Genomic DNA, 25,415 nt, shown 5'->3' with positions numbered 1-25,415 from the left:
CCAAGCCTCCATCTTCCGACGGTCCTCCCAGGTGAGCCACATAAAGGGGGCCTCAACTCCCCCCTCCTTACTACATAACTGCCTCTCTGAGTGCCCCAGGAAATGAGCGTTCCTTTTATAAATATCTTCTGAGCAGCATCCCCAGAATCCCCAGCCGAGAAGAGATGAGCACAAATGCTCAGGAGGCCCCTTAAGACTACGCCTAGACTCCATATTAATTGTTTCTCCACTGCTTCTCAGTCGGGGCCTGGGAGGTGGGGGGGGTGGGGGATGGTACAGCCGGCTGGGATTTCTCTCTGCTTAAGCACTGAAGCCGGCATTCCCTTTCCCCCAAAGGAAAGAACAGGCAGGCCATGGAATTCTCAAGCCCCCAAAGACAGAACATCTCCCTGAGCAATCTAGCACCCTCCTGAGGCGGCCAGGTAATCACAGACTGGTCTGATCCTGGCTTAGAAGCGTCTGGTCCACAGCCCACCCAGGGTACAGCAGGACCCAAGGGTGAAGGCAGCAACACTTCAGTGGCTCGGAGAAACGCGGGCCTGAATTTCCTTAAGAGAACTCTGGTATCTGAAAGTTGGTTTTCTGCGACAAGTGGCAGTCTTCTGGGATGAACCGGCAGATGAGTAAGTGGATGGAGATGTCAGAATTAGAGACTGTGCCGTACTCGAGAATGGGTATGTGGTTGACTCAGGGCTCCTGGACAAATCCAAGAGACAAGGACAGAGTTCATCTGGACAGGTGGCGCATACTATCGAGAAGGGAACAAAATGGAGCATACATATTTACGGCCTTTCCCTGCGAAAAAGAGTACAGTCATGTGACTTGCCCTCGCCAATGAAATGTGAGATAGAAGTGGTGTCACTTATTTCCAGGCAGAAACTTTAAGGGCCAGTGGACGGCTGGACGTGCTCTCTTTCCCTCTGCCACATGGAGGGCCATGTCCCAGGCAAGCTGCTCCATCAATCTGGGCCTTGGAGTGACAATGACATGAAACACAGACAAGGCCAATGTCAGCGGACGTGCAGGGCACTCAAGAGAGAAACCTGGTTTTCTGCTTTAAGCCCCTGAAGTTTTGGGGGGCTGTCTGTTACTGCAGCATAACCTAGCTCATCCTGACATACACAGGCAAACCGTTTTTGAGACAAAGATGAGACAAAGGAGCCATTATGTACTGAACACCTGTTGCTGCATAACCATTCACTTGACAGATTTAAGAGCAGGAACTTCTGAGGCAGACAGGCCCAGCTCTGCTGCTTTTAAGCTGAGACACTTAGCCATCAGTGTCTTAACCCCTCTGGGTCTCAGTCTTCCCCACTATCAATCATCTACCTGCTGGAAACTTCCCCAGCTATCCACAGGTCCCGGCAGGAGGACAAACTCTCCCAAGAAGGTTCCTACAACTTTTATTTTGCTTTGAAAGGAAATCCCTTGATGAGGGTATGACAGCTCATTTGAGCAGGAGGAGGAAAAGAGACTTACATAAGCTGGTAACCTAGGCCCATCTTGATTCCCCAGCACATGTGCAATTTACCTATTGATGAGGGATAGGCTTGGAAAATTAGGCAGGCATATATTGGTGTCCCTGCAAGATGCGGAAGCGGTGAACCTCAAATGACCTTGTTTATACGTGCTTCTGTTAAGCTCAATTACCGGCTACTGCCAACTTCCCCAACTGAGGGAAACCAAGGTAAAGTAACGACCACTCCGTGATTCCCTGAAGCTTTCCTAAAGCCTCTGACCACCACCACCCCCACCCCCAGAGAGACCCCACGGGCTGGGTAAAGTAATATGATGGAGAATACTGGGCGTGGGAGCTGGGGTCTGTTGCTGCGGACATCCATGCCCGCCTGTCCCTGGATTTTAAAATACATAGTAAGAATTTCATGTTGGAATCAGGAACTATTACCCTTTAAAAGGGAAACAACAAAGATAAAAGTAGAAAGCGGTAATAGCACTGCTTTGCTTGCCCCTGGCAGACATCAATAATCAATTACAGAACTGAGCCCCCACAATCCCTGAGTCCACAACAGCCCTGGAAGCCCCTGCCAGTTTAGAGTTAGCAGGTGGGCGGAAGCCTCTTTGGTACCCTGCTCTAGGCTCACCAGCAGGTTATCCTTTATCAGGATCATGGGATTACAGAGCTGAGAGGTATTTGAGAGGCCATTCTGCCTTGCATCTAGAGCACCCAGGCTCTGCTTGCTTTCCTCCAGAGACAGGAGACTCACCATTTCATATTCTCTAACATGAAGGGAGTGTGTAGTTGGTTGTATAATCTTGAATGTCTACAGCCTCAAAAATGTACCCCAGTGATGGGACCTGTCTTTCTGCTGCTAGGGAAGAGTTTCTTGTTTGTTAAGTAAAAATCCCATTATTCGCCTAAGTTCTGCCTTGGAAGACACACCGAACAGAGGTGCTTCATTCCCCTACCGCAGGGACAGTCTCCCAGAGGTCTGCTGGTCGGCCCTGAGCTTCATCTTCTCCAGGATAAACACTGAGGCATCTGATGCTCTAATCAGAATACACACGAAATGTTGGCATGCAGAAGAGGCTCCGAAACCAGGGAGACCAAGACCTTGTTGGGGCAATGAGGCAAAAGCAGGGGCAGGATTTTCTCTGGCCCCACAGCGGGGTCCTGTTAAGAGTTAGACTAAGGGGACACCTGGGTGGCTCAGTTGGTTAAGCTACTGCCTTCGGCTCAGGTCATGATCCTGGAGTCCCGGGATCGAGTCCCGCATCGGGCTCCCTGCTCGGCAGGGAGTCTGCTTCTCCCTCTGACCCTCCCCACTCTCATGTACTCGCTCTCTCTCATTCTCTCTCTCTCTCTCAAATAAATAAATAAAATCTTAAAAAAAAAAAAAAAAAAGACCTATCCTGTCGGGGCGCCTGGGTGGCTCAGTCGGTTGAGCGGCTGCCTTCGGCTCAGGTCATGATCCTGGAGTCCCGGGATTGAGTCCTGTGTCAGGCTCCCTGCTCGGCGGGGAGTCTGCTTCTCCCTCTGACCCTCCCCCCTCTCATGAGCTCTCGCTCTCTCAAATAAATAAATAAAATCTTTAAAAAAAAAAAAAAAAAAGACCTTTCCTGTCGGGGCACCTGGGTGGCTCAGTCGGTTGAGCGGCTGCCTTCGGCTCAGGTCATGATCCTGGAGTCCCGGGATCGAGTCCCGCATCGGGCTCCCTGCTCGGCGGGGAGTCTGCTTCTCCCTCTGACCCTCCCCCCTCTCATGCTCTCTCTCTCTCAAATAAATAAATAAAAATATTAAAAAAAAAAAAAGAGTCAGACTAAGTACCAGGCTTCCCGACTCCTGGTCTAGGGCCATAGGGCCATTTCCATGATGCCAAGCTCTGGATCCACACTATCTCTTCTCCTCCGTGGGGACAGGGTCAGGAATGCCACTGTCTGGCTCAATGTGGGGAAAAAGCATGGGCTCAGCATCACCAGACCCGGGATCAAACTCTGGTGTTCACAGGCTATGCCATCTGGGTAAACTCTTTATGTTTCTGAGCTTTGATTTCTTCATCCAAAGACAGAGGCGCACACAAGAGAAAGAGAGAGGGGGAGGGAGAGAGGAGTATATAAAGGAATGAAATGGTAGATACATGTAATAGGCTCATAGAGCCCAGAGTAGCGACATAAGAATATCGGCTCCTGGGGCGCCTGGGTGGCTCAGTCGTTAAGCGTCTGCCTTCGGCTCAGGTCATGATCCCAGGGTGCTGGGATCAAGCTCCGCATCGGGCTCCCTGCTCCACGGGGAGCCTGCTTCTCTCTCTCCCACTCCCCCTGCTTGTGTTCCCTCTCTCACTGTGTCTCTCTTTGTCAAATAAATAAATAAAAATCTTTAAAAAAAAAAAAAAAAGAATATCGGCTCCCTCCCCTTCTTCCTCCTCGAAACAAGGTCAGGGCAGTTTCCAACTCAGAGCTCAAGCAAGCTGCAGAATTTATAGCTCTGGGACAGCACCACGGTCATGCTCATGGGCTCAAGTCCACAGGCCCTGGTCAAACGCCGATTCTCTGGCCTCCCAGCTGTGTAACCTTGAGCTGGTCATTTCACCTCCCTGAGCCTCAGTCCCCACCACTGTGAAGTGGGGTAGTAAGACCTACCTCACAGGATGCCTGTAAGGATTAAAAGCATCCAAGTACCATGAAGAACCTGGAACAGCACCTGGACAGAGCCAGCACTCGATCAATGTCATCTGCCAATAGCCTTGTTATGACTGTGGTCCAGCCTGCCCAGGGACCCGGAAGGTGCAGGACTCAAGAGGACAGATAAGAGGGGATAGCTTGCATGGTCTATTTCTGGAGCTAAGGCCCACCCAACAGCCATGGCGGGGGGGGGGGGGGGGGCAGAATCACCTTCTTTTGGTGGCTGCCATTTTAATGACATCTAAAAGGTCACCTTCCCCCCACTTAAGAGGTGTTAATTAGTCACACGTCTGGCTTTGATTCTTTAGATTTCAAGAGTGGGAAGGAAAATTCAAAAGTGTGAATGCAGAGGGAAAAACAAGCAGCCAGCGCTCCTAGGAGAAACACACAAAATCCATGCAATAAAGGACTTTCCAACAAACAGCCCGAAGTGCCCGGGATCCCTCAAATCCTTGGGTATAAACTATAAAGGAGATGGCAGAGCCTGGGGGCTGTGTGTGGGGGTGTCACAAACAAACGTCTACCCGTGATGTTCCGTTAACCCTTTGGCAAGTCAATGAATTTCTTCAAGACTCGGCTGTCATCCCTATAAAACTGGAATGTATATACAATGATGATTAGGATAACAACCAATACTTACAGAGGGCTTGCTGTGAGCCCTCTGTGGGGTGTGGGGTGTGGGGTGTGTGTGTGTGTGTGTGTGTGTGTGTGTGTATGCATTTTATGTATTCCCATCTTCCCTGAGAAGAAACTGAGATCCAGAGATGTTAAGGGGTATGCCTGCCCCAGGATACAGAGCAGGTGAGTGGCAGATTCAAACTCGGGTCTGCCCAACTCCGAGCCCTGTGGCCATTCTGAGGTCCTGCCTCGCAGAGCTGCCAAGCACTCGGGGTGGCTCAGCTGCGATCCCCAACTGCCTCCTGCATCCCAGTTCAGCACAACGAGGTTACCTGAGCTTTGCTGCTCACCAAAGAAGCCCAATGTGATTAATATGCTGGACAACAACAGAATTAACCAAATTGCTGCTAGGTTTGCTGATGTGAGAGCCATTTCTGTTTCTGGGGTCTCCAAGGGACGATTTCGTTTCGACAAATTGATAAAGAATGCTAAGGCCAGCGCTTTTAAAAGCAATAAAGAAAATCGTATGCAGTCTTACAGGACTCTAAAGAGGGGTGGGGGAGGCAGATTTCAGGGTCTCTCTCTCTCTCTCTCTCATACAAACACACACACACCCCACCAGGAGGGTGGGGGCTGGTGAGGAGATGGGCCCCACCCTCCTACAGTTCCTGAACTGCATGCCAGCCAAGCCTGTGATAAACACAGGAATCCAGCTGCCAAGCCCTCTGGCACATTCATTAATTAAACTCTATGGATTCGCTCTGTTCCCGGAAACCTCCACTCATTTCAATAATGATCAGAGGCCAACCAGGCTCAGGCTGTAAAAACAGCATGCAAGGTACTCAGCCAGGTGGAGAATAGCAGAAAAAAAACAAAACCAAAAACCCCCAAAACCCAAAAAGCAAAAAAACCCAGATCCAGAGGTGAGGTTTTCTGGATTCCAGGCCTGCCCGAAAGGGGCTGCAGGACTTTAGCCAAGTCATTTCTATCTCTGGGCTCAGCCCCTTCTCTGAACAAAGAGGAGAGGGCTAGACCAGATGGAGAGTTCTTCTTCTGGAATTTCAAGGCCCTCTGGGGCCTGTCCCATCAATGGCTGGATGGGAGTGATTCACATATCTATACATGTACTTTCCTCTCCACCCAAGAAAAATAGAGGAAGGAACGCACCATTGTTGACTTCGTATAAAGGCAGTTTGGAGAACAGTCCCTCAATGGCAGCCAATGTATATAACTCTGGAGGGGGAAATGAAAACCACTCGGTGCATTTCCCAAAGTGTGTTATGCAAGGTATCAATCCAAGCGGAGCACTTTGTGAATTCCACAGCCAACGCATACTACCAAATTCCTCCAGTTGGAGGCACGTTCCCCGCCCTCCACCAAGATTTAGCATTTCCGAAAAGCGGATGTCTTAAAACTGGTGTGTCCATTCACCGCCAGGAGACGTCCCCCAAATCTATAGCACTTCTCTCGACTGGGATCCCAGACATCCAGGATGCCAATGATGGTCTCTGGAGGAAACTAATGTATATTTGCACAAATAAAAGTCCTGCGTTAAAAACATCGTTTAACCACGTGGCTCTGAAATGTACTGTCACTGGTATTCCTGTGCACGGAACATCTATCGTGTTAAGTGCAGCAGAAAGGAATTCTGGGAACCTCTCAGACTAGAAGAGTGAGGGGAGAGACTGCAACAGAAATCCTCCATGGGGGCAAGGTAGGAATGGCTGGTTGGACAGGTGTCTTCTCTGGCCCGCCCTGATACCCAGGGAACACATCTGTGAAGGTCCACTCTGACTCATGACCTCGTAAGAGATACTGTTCACATGAGTCTTGGGCAGCTTCTCGAAACATCTTACAGGTAAGAAAACCAAGGTTCCGAGAAGTGTAGGAACTGGCCCCCCTGGTTGCCTGGAAGCCAAGTGGCCGACCTGGGATTTGATCCTGGGTCCGTCTTACCCTGAAGCCTGGGTTCTTTAGGTGACGCTCCCTGACTCAGTGGTTCTCAGGCTCTGGCAGCATCACCTGGGACGCTCTGAAGACCCCACCTTCCAGGCCAGCAGCCCAGACCAGTTACGTCAGACCGTCCAGAGGTGGGGCCCTGCATGTTTTGAGAACCTTAGTCAGTCGTTTGCAAATCGGGAGGCTGAGAGCCTTCCTGGAGTGAAGGTTTGGGAAGCCAGCCACAGCCCGCTTACCGATTATGTGTTTTGTTGAATCGCACTCATTTAAAACAAATGGGGATCCAAGAGGGAGCAAGTGTGTCTGGTTTGTTTTTGGGTTGTTTTTTTTTTTTTTTTAAAGCTTGACTTAAGTCAATTCTGGGGATAAGGCAAACGTCATTCATAACCACCTCCCCTACAGTAGAAATGACAGCCACCACCACCCACAACCACAACAGAGGCTGACAGGTGCCTCCGAGGGCCCAGGTGTTGCACTAAAGTGGCCTCACCTCGGCCTTATCGTAGAACAACCCCAGGAGCTGATGCCTCCATCACCCCCTTTCAGAGAAGAAGAATCTGAGGGACTGAGCAGCAAAGTAACCAGGAGGTGGCACACTTGGGATCTGAACCTGGAACCAGTCTGCCCCACAACCCCAGGTGTCTCCATGAGAGAAGGGATCGCGTCACCCTGTTCTCAGAGAGCAGGGAGGAGACCGTGTCTCCACCAACCACAGGGCGCTCCCTGAGCCCGCCCCACATAAGGAACAAAAACAGGACACAGGCGACAGGCGGGCAGGAAGCCAGGGCCGAAGGTGGCCCCCAGCGCTGAATGGCTTCCTGGGATGACATCAGCCCGAGCGGGTACAAATGGCCCCTTCACCTGACCAGCCACACAGCCCAGGGGCATGGAGGGTGACTTCATCACTCCCTCTCCAGAGGGAATGAGCAGCCCTATGTGCTGCCTGCCAGGACCCAAAGGGAGAAAAACCGAACCCAAGCCCCCCCCTTAGCAGCAAAGCAGCAGGAACCTGCTCAGGCCCGGGGGGAGGGGGCGCAGATCACGCACCACCTGTGGGCTCACCTGTGTAGCCCAGATCCCTCAATGAGCATCACAGGGGCCTGGCTGCAGCCTAGACTCAGCTCTCCAGGGCAGGACCACGGTGGGGAAGACTCAGAACTTGGAGTTAGCAGCCCAGGCTCAGAACCCACACCGGCTACTGTCAGTGGGAAGGCTAGCCCTGTTTGCACATCTCCTTGTCTCTGATGGAGGGCAGTGATGTTTCCCAGCTTTCCTTTTCCTTTTTTGGCTTTAGGAAAATCTCTTAAGACACAATCACATCAGTCATTACAAAGTTATTACAAAGATCAAGGAGCAACCTGGATTTGGGGCGTGGTGAGTAAGGTGTGGGGGGCTGGAGCCCTGCCACCACCCCTCTCCTCCTGGTCCCCCCCAACCCCATGAAAACGACTAGGAGAATGTGCTCTGGAAGCTTCTCCACCTCCCATATTCTGCAGGTCTGGGACCCTAGGTTCTGCTTCCCCGGGGACGGGAATAGGTTTGGAGGGCAGTGGGGAGAGGGGCTCTCAGCCCAGAGGCTGGGGGCCCTGTCCTGCTGCAGGTGCCAGGGAGGGCACCGGCCACGCCTGAGCTCTTGGGGGAGGCCCAGACACACGGGGAATCCTGCAGGGCACATCCCATCTAGACGTTGGAGATTGCTCCACCCCAATAGGACAGGCATTTATTTTTTTTAGCAATTGGCCTTTACGGGATCTTTTCAGCATGCTGAAATTTTCCTAGTATGATGACTTTCTTTCTGCACTCCTATTTCAAACATTTACATAACAGCTAATCAAGTGAAGTAATGATCACAAGCACAAGCGGCCTGAAGAGGTTTGGGATCAAACAAAATGGATTTCATTCATTCATTCATTCAAAAAGTGGTTGTTAAGTGCCAGGCAAGGCAGACTGATTGGAAGGGGCATGAAATAATTTTCAGGGGGAGGGGGGTGAGAATTTTCTAGATCTTAATACAGGTGTGGGTTATATGGGTACGTGCATTTGTCAAAACTCATCAAGCTGGACGCTTAAGACATATACAAAATTTGCTGTATGTAAATCACACCTCCAAAATATTTCTTATAATATTTTATGTATTTATTTATCATATTCTTATAACAGTGAATATAATAATACTCATATCAATACTAAGCACACTTATTTTTTTTTTAAGATTTTATTATTTGAGAGAGAGAGAGCATGCGCATGCATGCGCGCATGCATGCACGCACGCAAGGAGAAGGCAGAGAGGTTGGGAGAGAAAGGGAGAGAATCTCAAGAGAATCCTACAACCCTGAGATCATGACCCAAACCGAAACCAAGAGTCGGACGCTTAACGGACTGAGCCACCCAACCACCCCAATACTAAGCACACTTAGAGCCAGCTAAGTGCCAGGCATGGTCCTCGGTGCTTGATACACGTCAACCGATGTATCCGTCAGGACAACCCTATGAAGTATTGATATTACCCCCTTCGAGGTCAGGACACTGAGACACAGAGCCGGGAAGTAACTTGCCTCTGTCACTCAACTGGTAGGCTGCAGAGCTGGGATTTGGACAGACACTTTTGGCTCCCAAATCTGCGCTTTACCTAACTAGCTTGGTCTGACTCTCAACAAAACAGAGAGAGGCCACTGTCCTCACAGCACTTACGCTCTTAGGGGAAAGACATAACGAAGCACCCCAGCAGCTCGGCTCGCGGGAGCATAAGTGCAGAGAAGTAGAAGGGAGGAGCCCCAACCTCAGTGGGCAAGGGCCCCGGCCACTAGGCGTGTGCCTCCCTTCCACTCGACCCCGGAGGGTGATCACGGGGGTAGAGTGATGTCAGGCACGTTGGATGCACACAGCAGGTCCTTAACACAGGTTAGCTGCATAAATGAGCAGAGGCCGGAATCGACATCAACTAGTAAGAAACCTTTCTCCTATTAGTTCAGAAAGGATTCCAGATTAGGTCCAGGGAAGATTATCTGACTCCAACCCCATGTTCCCACATAAACAAAGACGGGTGAGCCCAGAGTAACTGCGAGAATCCTGGGGTCCAGAGAGATGACTTATGCGAGACATGACACAGAGATGGGGCAGGGGCCCAAGTGGCCCAGAGGGTACCAATTAGGGATGCTGAGAACAAAGCTGGAATTTCTCTAGCTGGTCAAGACAAGGTCTGACCCTCAAGGCCCTGAGACTTGACCCCTACTGGCCCCATGACCCTATGGGGAGGACACTCTGCTATTGAACAGAGAAAGCTGATTTAAATCTACAGCCTCTCCACACCATGTTCCTAGCAGGAAAGCCCAGCTCCACTGAGCCCTATAAGTTATCCACCCGACGATTTTGGCTGGTGGCCACCCAGGAGCGTAGAGTCCATTCCTGTGTCTATGTCTGTGTTCACTCATTCATCCGACCATCAGCTACTTACGGAGTAGCATGAATGTGCCAGGTGAGTGCTGGGCTCGGAGGACCAGAAAGGGCAAACACTTCTCAGGATGGCCTTGTGGTCCAGCAAGAATCACTAGGGAGAATTTGGAAGAAAGTGCAGAGACACCTCTACGATCAGAACAGGGGTGCTGACAATCCATGCAGCTATGCCTTTGCTTATTCAGTCATGCATTCATTCACTGATTCATTCATTCATTCATTCAAGTACAAGATGCCCGTTTGAGCAAATCCGCAGCATGCCCTCCTGTAACAACGTATTGTCCTCGAGGGCTGGGACCCTCTCTGTCTTGTTCCCTGCTGGATCCCCGGGCCCCCAACTGTGCCTGGCACACAGTAGGTGCTCAAGAAATATTTGCTGACTGAGTGAACTGCGTGAAGGAACTGTTTATCCAAGGGTGGCACCCACCCGCCTGTCTCCACCTGGGGCTCCCGCTACACAGGCAGATTCTGGGGCCTGCCTTAACCCCTCTAAGAGCCCCACCTGAGACTCTGCTCAGTGAACCAGCATCCAAGGCGCCCTCCAAAGTCTGACTTCAGTCCTGCCGGTGTTAGCCCCTTTTGGCACCCAAGGACAGACAACACTGCTCGAAGAAGTCAAGGTCCTTGGCCAAGGCCCATGACAGAGGAAGTAGCCACAGCAAGATTCGAACCCAGGCCTCCCGTCTGTACCACCCCTGTGTTTCCTCCATCCCCCGCCTGCCCCAGCCGACAGACGCCACTGAGGCAGCACCGACCCTTCCTCATGGTTCGGCTCAGAGGAGGGATTACATTTTCCCACCGATGGCACGGAGTTGTTGAAAATCCACGGGGCTCCACATTATACAGAGCTCTGACAGCCTGTTTCTTTTTCCAGCCCTCCCCCAAAAGGCCCTGGATTTATGCATGAGGAAAGGAAAAAAAATCTCCGGCGTAGGCTATGAAAAACCTCCAACTGTTGTTCCCTCACTTATAGAGCAGAACGCCTCTGATTAACCCTTTGTAGCCACTTCCTTCCTAATGAGCAGTGGCTGTTAATGACCCCCCCACCCACCCACACACCAAATATGCTTCCCTCATCAAGCAGCAACTCAGGGGCGGGAGGGAGGGCTCAGAGTGGCGTGTCCTGCGAGGTGGGTGGGGGAGCCATGTGGAAGCAAAGGAGTCTGGGATTTCTGTAGGCCAGGCCCACCTGCTCTCCTTGAAATTCCACCAGAGCCTGTCTTGCCATTCTAGGCAGGGGAACAGCCTGTGCAAAGGCCAGGAGGGGGAGGCTGGAAAGGGAGACCAGGTACAGTGAAGCACATGTGATTACCAACCACCACCACGTGCCAGGGGCTCTGCGGGGCGTTTTACACCTGTGACGAAGGAATTCTCGCTGTCGTATGACAATTCCCTTTTTTACAGATGGGGAAACTGAGGCTTAGGCAAAGTCACACAGCTAGCAGATGGGGGAGCGGGGATTTGCATCCAGGCTGACTCCACTGGGGAGGCCCTAAAAGGTCACACCACAGCCTCCACCTAGAGATAGGGAAACTGAGGCCCACAGCGGATGCTATGGAGAAGAGGTTGGCTCAAGGCCGCAGAGTTTGCACATGCACCTTAATCACTTTCTGAACACTTCCCAAAGGTGGGAACTGTCTCATGATCTTTAATGCTTCACACAGACTTTTGCAAACAGCAGGAGCTCAGTCAATGTCTGTCGCTCAGCTCTGAAGGTTATCAAGGTTGAGAACCGCATGGCCCCTAAATGCCCCAACTTTGAATTTAGAAACCCAAGTTCCAGGTCTGGATCTGTCACTGACTTGCTGCGTGACTTTCTGTAGGTCTCTTTCCTTCTCTGGACCTTGGCTTCCCCAACATGAAAAGGGTCGGACGGAATGATCTAGATGTTCTGACAATCAAAGCCCAGGAGCAGCTTTCGGAAGAGCTCTGCCAAAGTCCTAACCCTCGGTGACCTGTTTACACTGCTTCCAGGGCTCATAAAAAAACTTCTACGGACAATGAAACTCTGTTTACCCATCATCCACCAGGGCAGCTACCTTGGTACACTCTTTGAACTTAGCACCAGAGGTTCTAGAACCTTCCGGGTACTTCCTGCCAAGATGTCTGCAGAGGGTTGGGGAGGCAGCTGCCTCAACATAGCTCTACATCTATCCCTCCCCTTCCCTAAAGCAGAAGACAATTACCAGGAAGAAAGAACAGACTTCTAGCCACTAACTGAGGAATTACAGATGTTAAATTATAGGTGTGCCTAGGGAGGGGCCATTTCTAGAAATCAGGCTGGTGAGTGACAGGAATGTGGGCCACTGGGTAATCTCTGGCTTTGGCAGAAAGCAAATATTTGGATGCAGAGCCTGACGACACAGGGCTGGGAATTCAACAGACTGAGAAATTATCTTCGAATGCTGGGGATATGCCCCAGCACCACGCTCCCGTGACAGGTCACAACTAGAATGACAATAAAGCACTGACTGTGTGTTGAGAGCCACTCGGGGCGCCCGACAAACGTGTCGTGTCATTCTCATAACACCTTTGTCAGTAGACATGATTTGCTCCATTTTGTAGCCAAAGGAAAAAATGCTTTATCAGAGTTGAAAACTTGCCCAAAATTACATCAGGAGTCAAAGGTTATTTTACCTAAAAGTTAGGAAATTCCAAAGCCCTACTGATGTCTTGGCTTCTCTCAGAGTCTGTCAGCTGAGGCCACGTGGTTATTGAGGGCCTCGCAGGGACGTCAAGTCACATCTCTTGGCTCCCATGTTGGACTCTTACATTCACACATCAGTGGTTCTCAACTGTGGGCGATTTTGCCCCCAAGGGACATTTGGTCAAGTCTGGAAACACTGTACAGAGGCCAGGGGTGCTGCTCAACACCCCACAATTCACAGGACAGCCCCCACCACAGAGAATGATCCAGCCCCAAGGGTCAATGTGGCCGTGATGTGAAACTCTGGTCTGCATCATGGTGCCTCTCAGGAAAGGCACACCAGGTCCCTCCACCCATGGCCTTGATTGGGAGGGACAAGAAATAAGGCATCAGCGGACCTGGGCTGGAGTCCAGGTTGTAAACTGGGTGACTTTGGGCAAGTCCTGTCTTCTCCCCAAGCCTCGGTTTTATCATCTGTAAAACAGGGATGACAAAAACAACACCTACTTCATGGGGGTGCCACGAGGGTGTGATAAAGACGGTGTGCTTTGTTCGGTGGCTGGCACGTGGGAAGTGCTCAAGAAGTGTTACTCTATAAGCCTTAATTTCCCCACCTGTGAAATGGGACAATAGCCTCTGCCTTGGAGTGATGCTCAAGCTTTCTTCCTCCCACACTGTTACACAGACGTCCCGTTTTCCCAGATGGCTTCGCTACAAGGTGCTAACAGCCTGGAGCAGAGGCAGCCATTCAGAGCTGCTGAACCAGCAGTAGACTTGGTGTGCACGAGAAATAAACATTTTATGTTGAGCTGCTGAGAGCTGGCAGTTTGTTACCGCAGCATGACCTGCCCTAACCTGACTAACGTGTCAAGATTATAGGAGCATAAGGGCAGCTAATATTTGTTACACACTTTCTAGGTTCTAAGCGCTGTGCTATTTGCTTCACAAGGAAACCAAGGCTCACAGAAGTCAAGTCACCTGTCTCAGGTCCCATGACTTGTTAGTGGCAAAGCTGGGATTCAAACTCAGATCCGCCTGAAGGGAGAGCAAACTTCTCTTAACTGGATTGACCTAATTCCACCTGTACCTTTTTTTTTCTCAATCAGGAAAAAGCAGCCAAGGACAGCAAATCTGTTTAAAAGCCAAAAGTAAAAACTGTCCACAAACCTTGCAATGTTTAACTCCTGGCAGTAAGTTCTGTTTTAGGATCCTCCTTTCCGTGGAGTGGGGCAGTCTGAATGTACTCCCCTGGCCTAGACATTGATGCTGGAGGAAAGCCACTCTCGCATACGACGCTCCCAAATCAGTGCTGAGAGTTCGCTGCTGTGTATGGCTCAGCCTTTATGATGAATGTTTGATGAGTTAAATGTGGGTGATGAGCACTTAGGATCCAAGAAATGGATTCCATCCCATGCCAGGAGATTCACGCCAACTCCTAAAAGGGTGCATTGCTCAAAAGCCTCTGGGACCCTAAACCAAGGCTGGCTGAGCAACCTCCTTTACGAGCAAGAACCCAGAGGCAAGAAAAGCCTCCAGAGGGAACCCTGAAAGCTACCCCAGTACAGACCTTGGGCAAGTCACTTGAGTTCTTCCCACTTCAATTCACTCATCTGTGAGAAGGAGTAAGAAATACTCCCTAGCCACTCTCAGACTGTTGCTTGCAGTAGGTATAAAAGAGAAGAAACTGGTATTCATCGTCTATTGCTGCATAACAAATAGTCCCAAAATGTAGTGGCCTGAAACGACAACCATTTGTTATCTCTCCCAGTTTCTGGAAGTCAGGGGTCTAGGAGGGGCTGAGCTGAGTGGTCCTGGCTCACGATGCCTCATGAGGTTGGACTCGAGCTGTTGGCCACAGAGGCAGCCTCACCCGCAGGCTGAAGGATCCGCTTCCAAGCCCACTCACGTGGCTGGTGGCAGGTCTCACCTCCTTGCCACGTCGGCCTCTCTACGGGGCTGCCAAGCATCCTCCAGGCATGGCAGCTGGCTTACCCCAGATTCCCCCAGAGCACATGCTCCAGGAAAGGGAAAGCGTAAACCAAGGGGGCAGCCGCAGGGTCTTTGGAACTTGACCTCAGATGTGACACTGAGACCTCTGGCTGGATTCAATCGGTCACACACGCAAGCCCACTTGGACTGGTGGGGGAGGCAACTTCACCACGCTGAACATCAGAAGGCAAGAATCCGTGTGGGCCACTCTGAGGCTGCCTATGTGTGCTTGAACGTGTCCTGCCAACTACTAAGCACTAATCCAAGAACAACGATGATGATGATGACAGTAACCATCTGCTGAGATCTTCCTATGCACCAAGCACTGTGCTCTGTTCCACGGCCATCACCTCAATATAACCTCCATCACAGCCGGGGGGTGAAGTAAGATCATCGTCCCCATCTTACAGAAGACAAGGCATCAAGAGATGAGGGAGCCTGCCCAAAGTCACATAGCAGCTGAGAGGCAGAGCCGGGATTCAAACCCGTGACTCTGGACTCTCTTAACTGACCGCGGGGTGCTGGACCTGGCCTGCCCTGGCTGCCCAGAGACAACCGTGAACAGCTCAGGAGTCCGCTGTGAGCCTGATGGTTAACACAGCCATTACATTATAGAAATGCACAATTAGGGGCGCCTGGGTGGCTCAGTCAGTTAAGCATCTGCCTTCAGCTCAGGTCATGACCTCAGGGTCCTGGGATCGAGCCCTGTGTCCGCCCGGCTCCCTGCTCAACGGGGAGCCTGCTTCTCCCCCGCCCCCTCTTGCTCTCGCTCTTGCTCTTTCTCAAATAAGTAAATAATCTGTAAAAAACAAATTAATTAAATGAACGCACAATTAAACTAATCCCATCAAAAGCAAGGGTAACAAATATTCGAATCTTATCATTCCCTAATTACCGCCTTCTACTATTACCTGTGGTCCCGAGGTCACGCATGTAGGTATTGAGTCTGTGTGGCGCAAGGACTACATAACAGTTTCGCACTGCGTGTCCTTTCCCAGCTCTGTGTGCGCTGACGGCGAGTTGGAAGCTTGCCATTGACCCCGCTGGGAGGATTTACACCATGGGGATGGGCAGATACTCCAAATCAGGGCTTCCCCCCTGCCAAAGACCCAGATGTAAAGCATCTACCAGCAAACCACTGTAACTAACTCAATACACCACTTCCTCTCCTAGGGAATTATCTTGATGACTCCTTGCTAAAGACCCCATTCTTCATGAGACCCCCAAATATAACATTTCCTCCTGTGATATGTATCAATCCAGATTTCCTTCCTGAGATATTTGACTTCCTGATGAGGAAGCGGGTGGCGCTTGTCCGAACAAAACATCTGAGATTTGGGGTGCCTGGGTGGCTCAGTTGGTTAAGCGACTGCCTTCGGCTCAGGTCATGATCCTGGAGTCCCGGGATCGAGTCCTGCATCGGGCTCCCTGCTCGGCAGGGAGTCTGCTTCTCCCTCTCCCACTCCCCGTTTGTGTTCCCTCTCTCGCTGTGTCTTTCTCTGTCAAATGAATAAATAAAATCTTTAAAAAAAAAAAAAAATCTGAGATTTGAAAATGCTGAATGAGAGAGAAAAAGGGAGAGTCCCAGAGGGGGCCCCCCGGGGTGTGTTTAAGAAAGGGGCGTGTTTAAACCTCAGGGACCACACAGAAATCCAGACAAGGGAACGCAAGCGGGACCCACCTCTGCAGTCACTCCTGATAGCGGAAAATGGGAAACGACCCACATGTCCAGCCAGAGGGGTTAATAAAACATGCAGCGTGCTGCATGGCCATGAACAATGTTTGTTGTTGTTGTTGTTGTTTTCCTAAAGATATGTAAAACTGCTACGTTTTTGAAAGGTCAGAAAGACATGGGAGATTGGCAATTTGGTTTGAGGGAAGGAGGAAAAAAGACAGGAAGGAAATGCATTCGAATGCCCAGAGTGGTTCTCACTGCCGTTAGAATAATGGGCGGATTTTGTTTTCGCTCAGTTTTTCTATACTTTCCAAAGAGGAGATGAGCACACCCCACTTTCTTAGTTGGGGGGAGGGCAGCGGAGACTGCATGTCTCTCCAGGTCTCCCCCAGAGGCCCAGGCCCCGGCCCGGCCCAGCCTTTGGCCCCGGCTGGATCCATGAAGGGGCCATTGTTCTCAGGGTGACATCATTCTGTTGCCTGGAGGGTGAAAAGGAGCCCTGAGATTGGGTGCGGCCAGGCCAGCCCAAGAGAAAGTGGCCCGGCCACTCCACGCTGGCCTCTGGGGCTGCAGTGAAATCCAACACACCAGCTGGATGCCCTACGGGCTAGCCTGGGAGCAGGACATCTGACAGAGCTCTGGACGTGCCCTGGTAGGCAGCACTCGGCACCAACCTCGGGAGATGGAGAAAGGGGTCGTGGCAGCTGGACCCTACTCCCCTAAAGGCCAGTCTCGGGAAGAATGTAACAACCTATACCTGGCAAACAGTAAGCGCTCAATAAGTGGTAGCAGCAGAGGTGAAGAGAGCCAGAGGAGTGCTCCAGGCAGAGGGAACCAGGAGGGCAAAGGCCCTGGGTCCTGGAAAGAACTCCAGACCTCCCTGGGCTGGACTTCTGGTGTCCGCTCTTAGAAGGTGTGTAGCCGGCCTCAGTTTACCCCTCTGCAAGATGGAGATGGCGCCACAAGGGGAACACAAAAATAAAGGAGAGGGGATTTCAGGAAGGCAGACACAATGTCGCAGGCCTTGCCTTCTGGTGGAGGACACAGAACAAACGAGTGAGAAGAAGGAAGCACAACTGAGATCAGTAGCAAGAAGACATTAATGGGGGGGCGGTGCAGAGCAGAGAAACATGGCGGGGGTTCTCCCCCAGCCTCAGCTGTCAGGAAGCCTCTGTGTGGAGGGGAGGAGAGAGGGAAGAGCATTCCAGGCAGAGGGAATGGTGAGGGCAAGCCCTCTGGGTCCAAAAGGAGCTGGCATTGACTAAAGAAGAGCCGGAGGTCAGAGTGGCAGGAGTAGAACGAGCATGGAGGACAGCAGTAAGAGCTGAGGTTGAGAGGGAGAGCCAGATCTCGCACGGCCCTGAGGGCCACGGTAAGAGGCTTTCTAAGTCTGGGACGAGGCAGGGGAATGACTTGACCCCTTGGGTGGCTGGATGGAGGATGGACCCGAGGGAAGGGCCCGGAATGAGGACAGTGGTACGTTGACTAATGACCCCTAAAAAGATCCGTCCACATCCTGACCCCGGCACCTGTGAATGTGACTTTACTTGGAAGAAAGGTCTTCGCAGATATAATGAAGTTAAGGATCTCAAGGTGAGATCATGCTGGATTATCTAGTGGGCCCTAAATCCAATGACAGGTGTCCTTATAAGAGACAGAGGACAAGGCCACGTGAAGACAGAGCCAGGGACTGGAGTGACGCAGCCACAGGCCAAGGAGCACCTGGAGCCACCAGAAGCTGCAAGGGGCAGAAAGGCCTGACCACACCTGGACTGGGGGCTTCTGGCTTCCCACTGTTTCAGCCACCAGGTCTGTGGTCATTTATTAAAGCAGCCTGAACAAACTGATACGAAAGAAGCATTGATGAAATCGGGGCTTCTGAAGACGAGAGCCACAAACATCCCTTTCCTTTCAAAATCCCTGCCACTTGCTAAAAAAAGGGTGTGTGTGCCTGTGTGCGTGTGTGTGTGCGTGGAGTGGGGAGACGCTGGGCCCTGCTGAATATTTTAAGCATCCACTTCACTCCATAATTGACACAGAACCAAGTACTCCCACTCAGCCTCGGCTGGAGGACTGAACACACAGCCCGGGTTCCAGTGTTCACACGGTGGAGCCCCCAGTGCAGGGCACGGCTGTGGGCCCCGCAAGACAGACCCACGCCACAGCGCTGGAGTCCTGGCCTCACCCACCCACTCCAGCTGTGTGACCCCAGGCCTGTGACTTGACCTCTCTGTGCTTCAGATTTCTCATCCATGAAACATGGGGCTATCCCCCCCCATTTCCCTCAGGGACACCAGTTTCTGGCAAGTAGCAGGTGCTCGATGGATGTCAGATCCCTGCCCTTCCTTCTTCCCCCGACTCTGGTGACAGGGGAAATACTCAGGCTATGGTGACAGTCCTCCAAACCAAATTATATACAACCAGTTCTCAGCCGGGGACCCGGGGTGGGGGGGCGGTTTTGTCCACAGGGGACACTGGGCAGCATCCGGAGATAATTTTGGTTGTCATGACTGGAAGGGTGCTCCTGGCACCTCCTGGGGAGAGGCCAGGGAGGATCCTACAATACACGGGACAGCGCCCTCCCCGCCAAAGAATTATCTGGCCCAAGACATCCACGGTGGTGAGACTGAGAAACTCTGGTATACAGCAGCAGTTTGATGGTAAGGCCTGGTCTTTGCTATTTCGAGATCATTCCCTGGCTTCCAGCACGTGCGTCATGTAGTCGTGTGCTGATGTGTTTTATTACCTGCCCCCTGGAAAGTACCTTTAGGGAGGCAAGAGCTGTGTCTATGTGCTTGCAGCCCCCCCACCCAAGGCACCCTTGGGACGCGCTCAACCCATTCAGGTGCGCTGAAAACGCACGGGAATGAAGATACACAGGTAATACACACCTCGTGTTTAGCACAGGGCCTGGCACACGGGAAATGCCCGTGGAAGGCCGGCCAGACTCTTACTGTCTTTCCTTAGGCAACCGGTCTGGCCACCTGGGCAGGTGGGACTTAGATCCACAGAGTCCGAGCCCCAGCCCCTGAGCCCCCACAGTGACCGGCGATGCCTACTCATGAAGCACTTCCTGTGTGCTGGGCGCTTAACAGGTGTCAGGGGTGTGCTGGTTCTTACCCGGTCCTACTGCACCACCCACCAGACAGGTCCTAGGCGAAAACCCATTTTACAGATAAGGACACGGAAGCTAAAAGAGGTGATTTAACGTGCCCAAGGTCACTTGGCCAGCACATGGAGGACCTGAGACCCGATCTCGAGTCTGTCCCGGTCCAGAGCCCTCTGGGGAGCATTCCATGACCCTGGAGACCCCCACTTCCCGCTTTTATTCCAGCCTCGGCCTCTGTGGCACTGCCATTGTTCCTGGGTTCTGGAACGCTCTGTCTGGCCTCCACTTGGAGTCCATCTTAGTCTGCTGGGCTTCCTTCTCAGGCTCGCTGGGCTGCAGTACAAACGTGCCTCTTCCTGCCTTTGTCACTCAGAGACAATGTGTTTGTTTTTCCTTCTTTCCCCCTTTTATTCCTTGGACGCAGAGGCAAGCCATTAGCAAATTATTTCAAGGCTGGCTTTAGAAAACATTTCAGGGCACGCCTTTGACGGTTACTTTATGCCTGTGATAGATTCTTCCACGGTGCTCTGAGTAAATACGAGCCTGAGGCAGGACTTGGAACGGAGCGGACTTTTTGGATAAATCACGTACAAGTCCAAGTCGTCAAGATCAAAAGCCCGCTCCCCTCCCCACCCCAGCACGGATACTCCCCTTGTCCCCAAACTCTCAGGTAATTGTGGCTTTGCAAAGTTTCCTCCTATAAAACAAATATTTAAGTGAGGCCCCCAAGTAAAAGGGGGCGTGTATGGACTTTCCAGTTCACTGGGAATCTTTGAAGGAACGGCTGGAGAGAAGAGGTCTGGTTGTCGCAGCGGCGGACTTTGAAGGCACGCGTAACGACATGCTAGGCACGGCTGCACGTGTCCCACATTCACGGGCACAGATGTGCCTGTGAATAATAATAATGGGGAATGGCAACGCGGAGTGATGATAATCCCCATTTCTCAGATGAGGACGCTGAGGTTTCCCCCATCCCGCCGAGCCCGAACATCATGGTATCCAACGGGGAGAAGGCATTTACAAGCGCGTGCGTCCTCTGTAGCCAGCACTGCACCGGGCGTTCGTTTCAACCTCCACACGATGCTGTGGTTCACCCCATTTCACAGAAGAGGAAACTGAGGCCTCCCAATGGGTCAAAATCCCTCAACCAGGACATGGCAGAGTCTGATTCAAGCCCTCAACCCCAAGGCCAGCTGGTGCTCCCCACTCAGTAGATGCCAAATGCTAAATTCTGGGCAGGGACCGAGGCCCGGAGTTACTTAGCACGTACTTACGCGGCTACAGGCGCTCTGACACAACAGTGAGCAGAGAAGGCAAGGCCCCTGCGCAGCCTAACTTAATTCATTCCTCCACCAAGCTGGGGAGGCAGGCCACACAGCAGCTGACACATGAGCAGGGCAACATGGCCGGGAGGATTCGAGCCAGTGCCCAGGGTCCCACGGCTCTGAGGGCGAGAGAGAGCTGAACACTACCAAACCCCATGCCCTTAACTGCGCTGCCACAGAGGGGACGAGAGGGACATTCGTAGAGACAGAAACAAAGAGAGAGACACAGAGAGATGTGCACATAGAGACAGAAATAGATATAGAGACAGAGAGACAGAAAGAATGAATAAGAGGCCCTCTCTCCCTGGCCCAAGAAACCCCTTCCAGAGGTTGGTTTGGAGGAACTGTCTTATAAATTCAGGCCCCATGGATTTTTCCAGGGCTAGAAAGCAGCACAGACCCACAAGAGAACATGTCACATTAATGAGACCCACGTGTTTGCATCGGACTGTCCTACTTTGCTGTGTGACCCTGGGAGAGTCACCACACCTCTCTGGGGATGCTGAGTCCCTGCACCTGTCAGGGCAGCTGCGAGCTTTCAGTGACCACAAGTGTGCAGAGGGCCGGCTCAGCGCCCGGTGGACCCCATGGCTCCAACCCTCAAAGCTGGGGCCCATCATGACCATCAGCACGGTATCACCGTGCTGAGCCCAGAGAAGGAGTTGGCCCAGCCCGTCACCTGCCTTTGGGCTCTTTTGAGCTGGGCTGACACTGTCAGGTGGCAGAAGGTTCCTCTGTGAAAACAGTAAGCCCTCTCTTTGAGTTCAGCCCTGGTCAGTGAGCTGGGCTTCCCTGAAGTTATCGGGGAGGTCTGGAGAGAAAAAAGGAGGAGCTTAGCAGGAGAGAGCCTGGACTGGGGCGGGGGTGGGGTTCCAAAGCCTGGGATCCTGGCCCTGGTTTTGCCATTCACTCACTGTTCTTCCCCAGGAAGCTGCCTTTCCCTCTCTGGGCCCAGTCCTGCCTCTCTAAATCATCAGTGAGTTCTTTGAGACCGATTCTATACCATCCCCTAGCAGGACGCAAGCCAAGTTTTTAACCATTAGAATAGTCATTGCACCCTGCTCTCCCAAACCCCATTGCGCTTGGCCAAGTGAGAGAGGACAGAGCCCCCCAGGACCCACGTCAAGCCCCAGGTTCGCAGCCCAGCAGGTGAACCTGCCCACCCCCTCGGGTCTCCTTGGATACTCGGAGGCGACTTTGCAATTTCGCTTGACGACAAGATAACAAAAGCTACAACTCAACACATACATGACATGGACACTTGGCCATCCTGGGAGGGTCAGAGGAGATGAAGCAGGTGCCAACTAATCCTCCCCTAAAAATAGGGGAGCACAAGCATTTGTGTCTGGGGCCAGAGTGTTGGCGCTTCCAGATAAATCAACTGGCACAGCAAGCCCGACTCACGTGCCGGCCCCATCCTCAGAGGTGGAATACACATTCTGACCGCTTCAGGAGACAGAGTAACTGCACCGTCTGGGGAATCACCCCCGATGCCTCTTTTCCCAGGCATGGGGAACAGGAAACAGCTGGGCCTTGATTGACAATGATTCTGGAAGAAGCAACTTCCCTGGTTGGATCTTTGGGGACCCCCTCCCCCACTCCAGGGGAGCACTGGAGGGGAGGAGTTTTTACGGTTGCTTTAATACTTAAAAACAAAACAAAAAACAAAAACGTAATAAGCTTACAAGGTCTGGTGGCTCCGAGTCTGTCTGCCTTTTCCTCAGGGAAGAAAATCTCTGTTGGCTGCGGGCAGAGAAGCGACGGAAAGATTCCCGACTGCGGGAGGCGAGGTGTCGGAAGGAGGAGGTGCGCTTGAAGGGGGTCCGGCTGGCGGGCTCCCCGCTCGTCCGCTCGTGGCCCACCGTGGTGGTCACTAAGTTGAGGGCCTCCTGGAAGGACCTCCTCACTGTGCCCATCCACTGGGTCATGTGGGTTTGGGCCACCGTGAGTTTGTCTCCCAGATAATCCATGGGGCCGGAGGAGGGGAGGAAGGAGGTGAGCGAGGGACAAAGCAATTTCGCACTGCCAGAGTCCACTCCCTCTTTCTACTTTCTGCTCCTGCAAGTTCTGGGCTTGCTTGGAGAGAAAACCTGGCAGCCCTCTTCAGCCAAACCGGGAGGAAATCACCATCGCGGAGCCAGCAGCCGGCGGCACCTGCGGGTCTCGCAGAGAATTCAGAGGCAGGTCACCGTCGGGCCGGGAGTCCACCCACCCGAGTTGTAAAGTCAACACGCTGGGCGGTCCCCACTGCAGCCCCGGCAGCGCTCACGGGCTGCATCGGCTGTGACCGGGATCTTGGGGAAATCGAGCAGCACTCGCTCCCGGCTGTGACAGTCCCCGCAAGGTGGGGGAGGAAGATGAGGTGGCCCTGGGCACCCTGGTGCTCACCGTCCCTCAGGGAGGCGGCCCCTCCCGGGCGCACACAGGAAGGACCCGGCGGGCAGGCTGCCACCTGCCGCAGCCCCCAGCTGGACCCGGCTCACCTGACCCATGCCATGCAGGTTTTTCGTCCTCTGGCCAGAGACTCTAAACCTGTCGGCCAGCAGGCAGCGTGCTCACTTCCGGAGGCAGCCACCAGGGCCCCCAGGTCTCCTGGCTCGGCGGCCCAGGATGACATCAGTCCCCGTCTTAGCGAGGGGCTTCGCTGCCCAGGAATGCAGGAGGGGCCTCGGGGAGGCGGCCGCCCAGGGAGCTGACGTTCGCCCCCATTTTTTTTTCCTCCCCCAAGTCCCAACTCGCTCACCGTCCCTCGGGGCTGACGGCGACTTCCCGGGCCAACAGCCTACCCGCCCTGTGCCCTCACCGCGGGCTGCACGTGCGTGCACTCGGGCTCGGGGATCTGGCAGCCCCGGGAGGGTCGGAACAGTTGGGAAACTGCCTCCCGGGTGACAGGCGGCATCTCGGGACCTCCTCGGCATCTCAGCTGTCAGTCTGTCTCCCTCTGCCGGCCTGTTTCTCGGTCAGGTTTTCTGTTTCTCCCCATGTCTCAATTTCCACTTGTTTGTCCCTAAGCTTGTCTGTCTGTCTGTGTCTCTCTCCCCTTTCCAGCCTCCTCTCCCTCCCTCCCTGGAAAGCAACACCCAGCCAGGTGAAACAGCCCGGAGGTCCCCCAAGGAAGGAACTGGGCCGGGCTGTACTGGAGTGCAGGAGGGGTTGCCATGGCAACCGCGGGGCACAGCATCTGCCCCATCCCGGGCGGGGGTGTGGGGAGGGCTGGGCACAGGGAGCAATGGGAATGATTCATGGTTTACACTGGGTCACATGAGCTCCTGGGTTTTAACTCTTGTGGAGCTAGAGTAGTTGGCACAGGGGGGCGGGATTGGGGGGGGCAGACAAGACAGCAGCTTCTGAGACAGGACAAGGTGCTTGTCAGGAAGGGTCAGCAGCAGCTGGATAACAAAGGGGAGGCACACTTGTTGAAGGAGCTTTCTCCCTCTGGCAGGGATCTACGCCCCTGTTCTACAGGTGAGGGAATGCAGGCTCAGAGACGTGGATTCACTCACCCAAGGTCACACAGCAAAGATACTACTGGGGCATGGATGGAGGCTGCTCCGAACCCCGTTTTCTGGATCTGACATGGCACCTGGCCTGGAGTTGGAGTTCAGTAAATATTTATTGTTCGAACGCTGAGTCCAAGACCGAAACCTTGATAGGTCTGATGGCATCCCAAATGCCTTCCCCCACCCACGGGACCTCAGTTTTGAACAAATATTTGCTCCCTAGATGTTGATCAAAGGGCCTTGCTTGAGAAGGTTTTCCATGAAGGCATTTCTGACGACGCAGCTGACCCAGATCTCTTTCTACTCTGGATTTCCAGTCCTTACGGCTGTTCATTCATTCGTCCATTCACTCATTCACTTCAGTGTTCAGAGAGTACCTACTCTGGGCCAGGCACAGGGTACAGAGACTAAGAATGGGCCCTGCCACTGAGGCAGGCAGCTATGACGGTGGCTAATATTCACTGACAGTAAAATCGAGTCCCCAGCGCCATTCTAAGTGTTCATGGGAATCAGCTCGTGAATCTTCGCATGAACCCATTTGACGGAGGAGGAAGCTGAGGCTCAGAAAGGTAAAGTCATCTGCCAAGGTCATTCAATGTGGTAGGCGCTCCAAGATGGCCCCCAATCCTCCTCACCCCTGTTATTCACACCTTGGCCTGGTCCCCTCAGGGTTGGGTCTCTGAGCCCAAGAAAATCAGGCAGGAATGACAGGGTGTGACTTCCAAAGCTAGGTCACAGAAAGTTATCAGTTTCCACTCTGCTCTCTCAGATGGTGCTGGGGGGAAGCCAGCCACCGTGTTAGGAGGACGGGCAAGCCGTCCTACGGACAGAACTCTGTGGAGGGAATCAAGCCCCCAGCCTGCAGCCAGCACCCACGTGCCTGTGAGTGAACCACTTCGGAAGTCGATTCCAAATCCCCAGTCAGATGACTGCTACCCTTGACCAGCACCTAATGAGGCTCCCTGAACCAGAGCCACCCCGCCCAACTGCTCCCAAATTC

The 25,415-nt window shown here is 52.7% G+C and overlaps 1 protein-coding gene across 9 annotated transcripts in view; it reads right to left on the bottom strand.

The window, feature by feature from the left end:
• The window catches only part of KIAA1671 (KIAA1671 ortholog), a 189,851-nt gene that overhangs the window by 44,149 nt on the left and 120,287 nt on the right, over positions 1 to 25,415 (bottom strand). Inside the window, exon 1 of one of the 9 annotated variants that reach the window (XM_045887437.3) lies at positions 22,601 to 24,025. The exons of the other annotated variants lie outside the window; for them this stretch is intronic. Within the exon in view, the coding sequence (XP_045743393.1) occupies positions 22,601 to 22,885 (285 nt within the window). The 5' untranslated portion in view covers positions 22,886 to 24,025. Of the gene's footprint in view, positions 1 to 22,600; positions 24,026 to 25,415 lie in introns of those variants that run through there. 9 annotated transcript variants of the gene reach the window in all.

This window comes from Mirounga angustirostris, unplaced genomic scaffold (genome assembly GCF_029215605.1).
Source record: "Mirounga angustirostris isolate CCGP_5_RB_7025 unplaced genomic scaffold, mMirAng1.0.hap1 SCAF_14, whole genome shotgun sequence".
Lineage (NCBI taxonomy): Eukaryota > Metazoa > Chordata > Mammalia > Carnivora > Phocidae > Mirounga > Mirounga angustirostris.
Note: the sequence above shows the minus strand (reverse complement) of the source record. Positions and strands in the feature narration are given on the sequence as shown.